Consider the following 11,729-nt stretch of genomic DNA (forward strand, 5'->3'; position numbering starts at 1 on the left):
TAGCCAGCGGATATGAGTAATGAATGAGTTTGGCCCAGTTATCTTGGCACTGCTCGGCTCAGAGCCCAGGCTTGAAATAGCACATTAACAGGCATTATCACCCTAATTATGGAGGAAAGGAGCAGCTGTTAAGTGATTGACCAAATCGATAGAGTTCAGTCACTGGGCAGAACACAGCGGCCTCACATGTTTACTGTACTCTAGTGGGCTCAATGTGGACCACAATAGACACCGGGGTTCAACCTGTTTCCTTTGGGGCACCAGCCTATTCAATGTGTTCCCAGTCCCGTATGAGCAAGTACGCACTTCAGAATGATCCAGACAAAGGAAGCCCACCATTGTTACTGCGCTGATCTGATGAGGCTTTGGTAAGCATTTGCAGGCCGGGTAACGTTGGTCCGGTCGTTTCAAAGACGAGTTTCAGTGCTCCTCATGAACTTCACATTGGGGAATTATGGTTGGCTTTTTTTATATCTACCTGTAACGAGTGACTGATAGCCGCGAGTCATCTCCCAATTCTTGCTTCCATCTGTAAGGATTCTCAATTTCGCAAGGAAAACCATAAAACGTGCTACATGAAGATAAAGAGCCGCCCAACTTAATATGGGAGGATGTTTGAAAATACAGATTATTCTAAAGGTTTTTAGTTTGGCAATCAAAGAAAAGGCTTAGTATATTCAAGCTAACAAGACCAGCGACAAATAGCAGGGTGACACTTCTATTCTAGAACAAAGATTAGTACTTTGTTGTCTTCTTTCGGGCCTAATCTCCGATTGCTGCGTAGTGAAGCAGAAATGCAACGACTGCCTTTCTGTCTTTGTGCGCTCACTCTTATCGGTCTCTCTGAAACACTCCCTGCTTGTCTTCAACACAAGGGTTGAGAAGATGGTGCTAAATGTGTGTTTCCACAGCCGATGACTCAATGTTAGTCTCCTGGTTTAGTGTTGCTACACTGACTGAAGCACTCGGATGAATCTCTTGCAGAAATCCTCTTAAATGCACACATCGGTGAACACCTACACGCTTGATGCTTTTTCTTTTGATACATCATTAACAAAAAGCGCACAAACAAAAACACAAAAGTGTTTCAAAATGGCCATTATATTTAGAGCACAAGCCCACCGTTGTCTCTTTGCGCTTTGAGGAGAACAGGTGAATTCTTCTGGCTACCTGAAAATGGAACGAACAGTTCCAGACGAGGCCCAGATTTGTGCAAGGACATTTTTTTTATAAGGTGGAAAAACAATAGATGTCAGAGATACTTTGAGCGGGACTTTTCTATTCATAATTCTGTCTACAGCGTTATTGTTGTGTTAGTCACAGGAATGCTGTAATAATGATAGGGTGTCTTTTAATCTGGCTTTGAAGCTCGAAGAATTAAGAAAAACTCTTTCGGTTGACACTTATTCAGTGTAGGATAATTATGCTCGCAAAAATGTGGCCGTCACAGGATATGACGGCATTAATAATGGGATACGTTAATATAATCCATTTGTTTTCTACTGAAAATGTGCCCATTGTCGACACTATACAAGGGATTTTTAACACAGCATCAATTCATATTCAAATGTGGAGGAAGGAACTTGCAGTCCTCACAGCACAATTACGTTTTTAGATTCAGTGCAAACCTTTGCACTGAATCTAAAAACATCTAACATTTAACATGTTACTGTAAAATCTGATTAACTCAGAGTGGCAAAATCTTTTCTTTTCTTAGTTCTTTGGTCCGGTGTGTGAAAATATACTCCAGGACCGGCCCACTAGATTACTCCTCAAAGTATAAAACTGGTAGAAAAGTCATCCATCTAAATGTTTTAATAAATACAAAATAACTTGTCCTTTCCACTTGAGATCAAAATGGGCGTCACGTGACCGATGAACAAAGAGTTTAACACCCATAGTCCAGACCCCAGCATGTCTAGCATTTAGCCACGACCATCTCCATCAGCACAAAGCTTTGCTTGTACATCTACATGGTGTCTAATCTCGGTTTATATGAAATATCAGTTTCCTTGTAATTGGTTTCCAAGGTATTACTCACTGAAGGTGCAATACAGTTTATCCTTTCAAACAGCCCTTATTTATGTATTGCGTAAATATCAACATGATTTGGGAAAGGATGCAGTGTCATGCTACAGAACCGACCTCAATCTGCATGCAGATATGTGTCTCCATTTACGGTGTTCACATTTATCCGACAACGTCACATCTTTAATCCATCCACACCTTCTCCAAATGTGCCAACCTAACATGTCTGCAATAGAATATTTTTGTCAAATAAAAAATACATTAAGGGAGTTTGCGACGCTCTTTACAATCAAGTCAGTCAAACGATTGTGTTCCATGTTATTGGATGTGGGGAAAACACTGTGGGCTTTCATTCTTCTTGGCGGCGTCTCTCAGTGCTGCACAGCGGGCTCCTTTGCATTTTAACGAGGTCCCATTCAGCTCATCACACAGCCGTCGAGCACGCTGGCTGTGCGCCTCTGGGCTGCAGGCGGAGACGCTTCTGTGTGTTTTTCTCCACGTCAGCCCCAAACTCTTTTAGCCAAATGCCTCTTTCTCTACATCTCTCTTCACAGCTCCAAAAGCAAGTCAATATTTGTCCTCCAGCTGAGGGATACAAAAACGTTCCCTGTACCCCATCTAGTGGTATCGTGCTTTTGAGCTCTCACACTTAAAGGACTATTATCAATTAAATGTACACTGTTTTTATTGCAACATCACAAAATGGTTTACAAGATCTCCTTCACAAGCTGGGCGGAAGACGCAGCAATGTTTGACACCATTGTATGTATTTTATTGCAAGTATCAATGTTAGCGTTTCATTGTGACATTATGATTTCACACTAATGACACACTAATCATTTATCTTCAGGATCATCCACGAGGACGGATACTCAGAAGAGGAGTGCAAGCAGTACAGAGCCGTTGTCTACAGCAACACCATCCAGTCCATCATGGCCATTATCAAAGCCATGGGCAACCTGAAGATCGACTATGAGGAAGCCACTCGCGCGGTGGGTGTCTGCCTCCACATTTGACACTAAATATCTTAAAAGTTTCAATGTCCCATTTTTAACATATTTAATGTCGCCAGCAATATGAACGTTGAATTAAATTTGAAATGCTGCCAGGCGGTGAGTGTAATCGTAGAATGCCGATTGTGTGGCTGCCAGGTTCACTCCAGAGACCAGAGCTGCTAGAGAACATCTCAGAGTATATCGCCGTAATGAAAAGATATTACAGATACGCTTAAAAACAGCCATACGGCAGCTTTAAGTGCCATATTGTTCCCCTGTTGGATGAGGGATCAAAACCCAGTGGGAACCTGATCAATTATAGTGTAATATAGCGGCACGCAGCTCAGTGAAACCATCTACACTAGTTGCCACTAAAGCCTGCACTCTGCCTTCATCCTAACCACACATATCTAGCATTGACAATTTGAGGCAGATCAAGAATTTCTCCCGAGGGCAATGTGACAGTCTGGAAATCAGCATTTTATGTCCTTGCGTGTATATGTGTGAACGAGGTATTTAAGGAAACAAGAAATGCTTTACACACTGGGAGAGAAGATGGCAGAATTAAGATTTGGGCATTAGAAAATGACTATATATGGACATCTTATCTCATAAATGTCTTCATTCTAATCTAAACGGTCTGTGGATGTACACCTTTGATACTTTGACTTTCTCCGACTCTTCATCTCCCTTCATTCCAGAGGAGTTGGATAAGCATGTTTTGTTAATGTGGAAATCCATCAGCTAGTTTATTTGAGTAACACCTGACCCAAATGGCCTGCAGAGTTATTTGAGTATCCTGGAACATTTCACAGATTTCAATTAAAAAGACAATATTTTTCTCACAGCAAGAGTCGGCGTTCAGCAATATTTTGAAATGCGAGTGAGACAGAACTAGTTCGGCGGATCTTTTTTTAATGAACAAGCTGCTTTCATTGTTTGCGCTTGCTACAAACTATCGTAAACCAAATAGTGGTTGTTCCAGTGCATACAGCATGTTCCCATCCACATATGTATCCGCTGTCCACTGTTTTCACATCAGAGGTGTTTCATGACTGCATCGTGAGAATAATTCAGGTTAACTAAAGGGTTATTTATAAGGTCAATGAGAGTGTATGATTATATATTGGATTGAATATATACTTTGTGTCCCCCATGGAAAAAAGGCAACAAAGGAAAATAAAATTACAAAGCCGGGGTGTTCTTACGTCCACTTAGGGCTGCTTGTGTTTGTCACAGGATTTTGATTACTTCCACGTGAAACACAGTAGAAGGCTGCTTACTTACTCTGACCTACAGCCGGGGTAGAGTGGAGGGTCAGACAATGGTTAACCAATACTTGGAAGTCTGCTCTCTTGCCCTTGTCCAGTGTCAAAAACAAAGGGTGAGAGTGGTGCAATGAAGGTGACGAGGATTCCCTTCTTCTCCTACAGAGTATAAACTAAAGTTGGGCAAGTAAATGCTATTAATGTAAACATTATTGGGGTTAATTCCATTTGATAGGTATGTTGTTTTTTGTAATGCCACTTTGCCTTGATGGATTCATTACAATGCACATGCAGGTTTGATGTCCCAGTGCCAATGATGATAATGCTGATTACCTTCCAAATGGCGAATGTTTACCCGTGGCGCTCGGTATTGAGAAATAGGCTGTAAACATGGTATATATTGAACATCCATTTCTACGCAATTCTGCACTGACAAAAATCATAAACTTTTGTGGTAATAAATTACCTGGTGCCCCCCCCCCCACTGCCCTCGCAAGAGATGAGTGGAATACAAGCCATATGGAGGTCTATATGTTTTTTTTTGTCTACTCCTGTCAGGACGATGCCCGCCAGCTGTTTGCCCTGTCAGCAGCTGCAGAGGAGCAGGGCATGCTGCCAGAAGATCTGTCCAATGTCATTCAACGGCTGTGGGCTGACGGCGGCGTCCAGAGCTGCTTCACGCGGGCCAGAGAGTACCAGCTCAACGACTCTGCAGCTTAGTGAGTGCATTGAACACAAATAACACGAAAGCGGATAGATCAAGTACAATCCAAATAAACCCTGGGACACGGGTCCATAGGGAGAGGTTAAACGTGGAGAATAACCAGAAAAGGCTACCAGAGCCACAGAATGTTTGACTTCAAACATAAACCTGGTTAGAATAGAAAATATGTATATATTTTAATTGACATCTTACAAGATTGACTCTTCAACATATTCCTGAACACATTTCACGTTAAGTATAAAGTGTATCTTTAGTTTGTTGCATTAGGTTCCATTTCCTGCCTTGTTCCTGTTTGCATTCAGTTCAAATGAGCAAGCAGTCAGTATCGGTTCCGAGGTCAAAAGAATAAATCAAGAAGATGGATTGCACTCTTATTCCTACCACACTGGTGCACTCACAAAATGAGAGATGAAGAAGTGCTTGTTTTCTCTTAATCAAAAAACCAACGTCTCGGGGGTAAAGAGATAATTGGGTTCATTAGTGGCTCGCCAGCTCCCTCTTCAGAGTCTGAGCCATCAAGGAAACCGCAAATCTAGCCAAGACTGATAAAATGAATTGATCTCTGAATTACCTCCGAAGATGTTAAATAAACGCAGTGTCTCAATGTTCACAGCATCTCCGACTGTTTCACTTGTGTCTGCTGAACTCATTTATCAAGAAACTAGCTCTTGTTTTTTTGTTTTTTTTTCACTCAATAAACATCAAACTGCTTCCTTGCAACAGGGACCTATTTCCTTTCCTTCCTTTGAAATAACCAATGAGAAGCTTATCTATGTGAAACTGCTGGGATTAACAATTGTTTTATTGCAGAAATTTGATTGAATCAAAATGACATTAAAGAATAGACTTATCTGTATGTTTAAATCATAAATACTAATATTAGGAACTCAAATTTTCCAACCGGTTACACTAGCATTCAAAATAAAATAAAACCTTGGAGACTGGATGTATTACTACTAGTCGTGCTTGCTTTAGTAGTTTAAAAGTCTATTTGATAATTTCTCATCTTTTTTAAAAAGACATTTCTAAGCCTCTCAGCACAGTTTGCGGAGAAGAGTCCAGTAGAAAGCAGCTGTAGTTATTAATGGGGAAGCCATTTCTTTTTGCTGCAGCCTGCAACGACGAAGGAGCCTCAATAGAAAGAACCTTTCTGAGCACTACGGCTTTATTCAGTTTACATGGGGAGGGGTATTGTTCTATGTTTGTGTTGGCCGCTATAATCTGGACTCCATTTCTGCGTTGGCGCTCTGGTTGAGGCTGAAGGGACCTGGAAGCGTACCGCTGACAGGCTGCAAGAGCGGACAATATCCGATGGTTCATGGTGACATTTGGAGCGCTGGGAGAGTCTGTTGCTGCAGGGGAGGTAGTAATGAGTCTGGTACGAGACCGTAATCCATGTCGGAGCACCTGCTGAGAGCCGGAGAAAAGAAGCGAAAAGTCACAGAAAAGGAGAGATTCACATTGACAGAGAAACCTCTCTTCTCCCTCGCTGGTTTAATAGAAAAGGACGTGCAATGTGCACTCCGAAACTAATGGAATCATCAGCCATTTTCTGAGGAGTGAAGAGTTTTTCACACGTCTGGATGTGAAGAAACGGTCTCATCACACTCAGTAAGTCCGTGACGTCTCCACGTCGGGGCCACAAGGTTTTGTCTCCGCAACCAAATAAACGTTCTAGTCTCTTGTTAAAATATTACAAAACCGCCATCATTGATTGGCTACTGTCCCGCTGCATTTGAGCACCGCTTTTTAATTAGCGGGTAAGCAGACCAAATTCAATTAATCTCCAAGGTTTATAAACCCTGGGCCCAAATCAAGCAGTGCTACAGTATCTGATGTGTGGACTACAAAAGCAGCCCAATCCTCTCCTCCGTAGGGAGCCGGATAATGACTCAGCTGTCAAACACGCAGCGCAGAGGCTCTAATATGTACACCGGCTTGCAGGGGATCACATTCAGCAACAACACTTTCTTACGCAACACATTCTCTCTTCATGCAGTTGGAATATTGTGCTGAAAGAATTACATTTGGGTTATTGTGTGTGTCTCTTTGTAACCACACTGTATATGTAAAGGTTGACTGTGTCTTGTATTCAGTACTTTTATCAGGAAATCTGAAGATATTGTCAAACAAGGCCGGGTTTGAACACATTGCATTGAAGGCCAAGAGTTTGGTAGTAATATAGCAGCAGTGAATCACCCGCGGTGCCTTGGCTGCCGTAGTTCATCAGACGACGTAAACAAAAGTCACTGAGCATATGAAAAGACATCTCCGTGTCCCTCGGGCCGAGTTCTTCTCAGCGTGTACGTTTTCTAATATATCAACAACAGAAACAACCCCGACGCCTTGAGGTCCCGTTTTCTAGCTGTGAGAGGATTGTGATTTATTTATGCGTGTACTTATTCATGTTTTTGCCCGTGTTTCCATCAGCTACCTGAATGACATGGAGAGGATAGGCAAGCAGGATTACATCCCCACACAGCAGGACGTGCTGCGGACCCGAGTGAAGACCACTGGCATCGTGGAAACGCATTTCACCTTCAAGGAACTGCACTTCAAGTAAGACCCCCACCTACCCCCCCCCCAACAGCTTTTTTTACTCAGCTGCTCGTTTTGTTAAAGGTTAAAATATCTTCAGGTTGTGCAGCTCAACATTTAATTCCATCTACCAAAGGTTATACGCCACTTATTTACCCAACTGCTTCTGATTATATTTCCATGAAATAAAAAGCTATTTCCTCAAGCAAAGGACATTTAATTCATCAGCTCCTTTTCGTAGATCATCACCACTCATTAGAGGGATGCCTCCAGTGCTCCGGCGCAATTACAGCTCACCGCCCGAAGTTTATCAACATTTAGTCTCTTTGGATGGATGAAATATTACAGAGCAGGGAAATCCCTTTTCATCTCCAACACATCCTCAATGCATCACTCTTTTAATTGAAGATATTGACTCAAAACGTTATCTGAAGGAATCAAGAAGAATCTTGAACAAGAATCAAATTTTGTGAAAATCTGAGCTGCTGATCAATGACAACTTTGCAATCTTGAAAATCTGTGCTTGCGCGTAAGAGTCTTGGATTTATGGTCACACTTTGTGTTCTTTATGTTTGCCAGCGCACGATGCTTTCAGGTCTATAAGTTCCCACTCGATGCTGGTTGATTTAGGACTGCACACATATCACACATATAGAAGGAAACGCATATCAATATTGAAAGAGGATACAAACTCACTATTATCTTTTCTGTTTACTTTGGATGATGGTTTTCAGACCTGATTCTGAGATGTTGCCTCCTTTTTTCAATATAAATGTTTCATCAGTGTGTTTATGTTTTTGGAAAAGTGATATATTTCTCATTGAGATAATGAAATAAAACCAGAGACAAACCTGGTGTATCTTTTTATATGTGATTGAAACATTAGTTACTCCTGCTGCTTCAACAAAGCAAATTAACATGTGGGTGGGCTGCTGTGAGTCTTTGTGTAATATCCAAGTCTCATATTTGTGTCTTGATTTATCGTATTTCTCTTGGGAAGACCGTTTCACCAGATCCAACGAGCACATGTTTACCTCAAGCCGCTCTTTAGTGCTGTGCTGCCGTGATGTATTTATCCTACGTAAGCATTGCCGGGGATGAAAGCACTGTTTGATGAACGGTCCTAACTGTGTCACTGTTCTAATGAGCTCTGCTTACTCATCTTAAAGCTGGAGTCAAAGTTCTGCTGTTATGAGCCAAATCCTGCAAAGTGAAAACTGCTTAGCCGGAAGAATAAATGTCTGTCTCTGCGATGGTCTAAATGATTAAAAACTCGCTGAAAAGCTTCCTCTCGGTGTCAGATGTAGAAAATCCTGCGTGTGGCAGCGCCCAGATGAGCATCCTCCCTCGTCCATCGAGGTACCCTCTATCTTCATGAATAAGTCATAAAGGAGCTTAGTGATAAACCTGCCGCTGCCGGGAATCAACCCGCCGTAAGGCCGCCTGTTACCACAGCAACCGGACCAAACCAAAATGCCAGCGGCACGGCAGGCCCGTGCAGCAGAACAGTAGTTCGGGAAGAGGGCACAAACTAATTCCTGAGGGAGATGTTGTCGGCATGGAAAAGCGTTGATTCTCCTGTGCTCAGTCCCATTTGAAACCGCGTGTTTATACTGTGTTTGTGTGCAGGATGTTTGATGTTGGAGGCCAGCGGTCAGAAAGGAAGAAGTGGATCCACTGCTTCGAGGGAGTCACGGCCATCATCTTCTGTGTAGCCATGAGCGCTTACGACCTGGTCCTGGCTGAGGATGAAGAGATGGTGAGTTAAGCCGAGACTCCTTCAATTGTTAAACGTTTTTTTTAAATGATGTTTTGCGGTAGAGCCCATTCCCAGGGTGTGCCCAAATGGGGGGAGGGGGGGGAGAGGTTGGGTTTCAGTGAACTCATTTCCTCCATGTGCTCCCTAATAATCTCTTTATCTCCACATTTGCGCCCGTCCCACCCAGAACCGGATGCACGAGAGCATGAAGCTCTTTGACTCCATCTGCAACAACAAGTGGTTCACAGAGACGTCCATCATCCTGTTCCTCAACAAGAAGGACCTGTTCGAGAAGAAGATCGCCCAGAGCCCTCTGACCATCTGCTTCCCTGAGTACTCCGGTACGGTCTGACAGCGCCTCAACGCGACCACCGCACACAACCAGCTGATCGAGCAAACCTTCTGCGTTTCACTTATTTAAAACAAGTAAACATTGGGGAAATAAGATGTTATACTTCCTCTTTGTTTACTTCTTTTTTGTTGTGACGGCAAGGCCGTTACATTCAATCCAAAGATGCAATCATCCGTTAGCCTGTTGTCCAACAATCTTTAAAAACCTAGAAGGTTGTTCAGTAGTGCTGTTCTGAAAGTATTTCCAAAATCATTGAAGACTTTCATTGAGGTGGATTGGATCATATTCCATTTGCTGCAAGATGAAGCATTTTTTTTTTATTTGTCGCTTTTCTTCGCGACTACATTTACTGATCCATGTTGGCAAGAATGAAATATTAATGCAATATTTCCAGGACATCGGCGAGTCTTGTTTGAGTGGGTTCTCAAACTCAAACCCACCTACTGTGAGATGTAATGATGATACGAGGGAGGCTTATGAAAGCGTGACGGACGAACTGCGTGATGCAGACGCGAGCTCTCCTAACACACTCTCTCCCTCTCTCAGGCCCTAACAAGTACGAGGAGGCCCAGGCTTACATCCAGACCAAATTCGAGGACCTGAACAAGAAGAAGGACACCAAGGAAATCTACACCCACTTCACCTGCGCCACCGACACCAAAAACGTGCAGTTTGTGTTCGATGCCGTCACCGACGTTATCATCAAGAACAACCTGAAGGACTGTGGCCTCTTCTAAAGACGTGTGTGAGGAAGAGTCAAGGTGAGTTCAGAAAAACAAATCTGACTCAGTGATTCAGCTCTTGCAGGCCACAAAATGAAGCGTGTTTGAAATGACTAATTCTGTGTTTTTTTTGTTCTTTATTAGATTACTTGAAGAGTTGTGAAGACCATAAAGATAGGGGGAATATACACACATCATGAATGACCGCATTGGCCAACCACGATTTCTGCTTCGATCTGCTTTTTATAAAGACACCTAATAGACTGAAAACCCGACGAGCCTCGCAGAAAGTCAGTAAATGCTGATCCAGTTGATCGTATTGTTAACTCTTTGGGCTATGACCACAAAAATCAACATCTTATTATTGTTTTTTTCCTTCTTTTTTGTCTTTACTAGAGGAAGCAAAGGAAAAGTTTTTATATAAATGCATTCATTTTACTTTTAGAAATTCTGATGTGCAAATTATTCAGCTTTTAATCACATGAAGCTTATTTTTTAAGAGATTAGGCACAGGCATGGACATAAAATATGATTGATAAAGGATTGTGCTTTTCTTTTCTTTTTTTTAAGATAATGTTTACTTAAGTTCGTCATTCATAGCCAAACCGTGTATTGTTCTGCATGTCAAATATTAGCTCTGTAATCTGCACAAATGATCTAACATTCCTATAAAATGCTAAAAAAAAAATCTTAAAACGTTGAAAAAATGAAAAGCTTCACTTGCAGGGGGAAATTATGGTAAAATCGTAACTGATATTTAAAGTATGTGTGTACCTAACATTCTGTCACTTTTTATAGTACCATTTCCATGTCTGTTGCAGTATGTTTGTGCCTTGACTTCTGTTTACAACCGATTCCTAGATATGCTTTCTGTATGTTTGACCTGCTGTGCGCCTATATTTTTCTTGCTTTTTCTGCCTAGCACCTATGGATATATAGTGATTATTAATGAGACAAAAATCTTAATTCAGAAAATTTTTAGTGTTTTTTTGGTAAATATTCAAATGCTTTAAAAAGTCTTTTATGATTTAATTTAAATAAAAGTAGAGATCACCTGACTCGTGCACATTATTTTTCCTCTTTGTATTGTTTTGTATGTTACTTTTACGTATTCTTGTAACTTTTTATTTAGACTTTACACACGTTTGATTGCATAATCATACCTTTCAACAAAGTGACACCATGTCACCTATCTTACAAAAAGGGATTATGGTAAATTATAAAATATAGTGGAATATTAACGTTAACATATTAATAGAAAACCGCAGGCATCTGAAAAAGGCAAAAGCAAAAAAGTGTGAGGGCGGACATTGATCATGGATTTGTTATTTCTTCTTTCAAAA

General features: G+C 41.6%; 1 protein-coding gene across 1 annotated transcript in view; it reads left to right on the plus strand.

Moving 5' to 3' along the window:
* Window positions 1-11,444, plus strand: part of LOC120834973 (guanine nucleotide-binding protein G(i) subunit alpha-2) — a 42,244-nt gene extending 30,800 nt beyond the window's left edge. The window contains exons 3-9 of the mRNA XM_040203403.2: window positions 2,879-3,020; window positions 4,850-5,010; window positions 7,446-7,574; window positions 9,183-9,312; window positions 9,500-9,653; window positions 10,211-10,425; window positions 10,531-11,444. Of these exons, the coding sequence (XP_040059337.1) occupies window positions 2,879-3,020; window positions 4,850-5,010; window positions 7,446-7,574; window positions 9,183-9,312; window positions 9,500-9,653; window positions 10,211-10,401 (907 nt within the window). The 3' untranslated portion in view covers window positions 10,402-10,425; window positions 10,531-11,444. The remainder of the gene's footprint in view (window positions 1-2,878; window positions 3,021-4,849; window positions 5,011-7,445; window positions 7,575-9,182; window positions 9,313-9,499; window positions 9,654-10,210; window positions 10,426-10,530) is intronic.
* Window positions 11,445-11,729: the final 285 nt, after the last annotated feature.

Source organism: Gasterosteus aculeatus, chromosome 17 (assembly GCF_964276395.1).
Source record: "Gasterosteus aculeatus chromosome 17, fGasAcu3.hap1.1, whole genome shotgun sequence".
NCBI classification, from domain to species: domain Eukaryota; kingdom Metazoa; phylum Chordata; class Actinopteri; order Perciformes; family Gasterosteidae; genus Gasterosteus; species Gasterosteus aculeatus.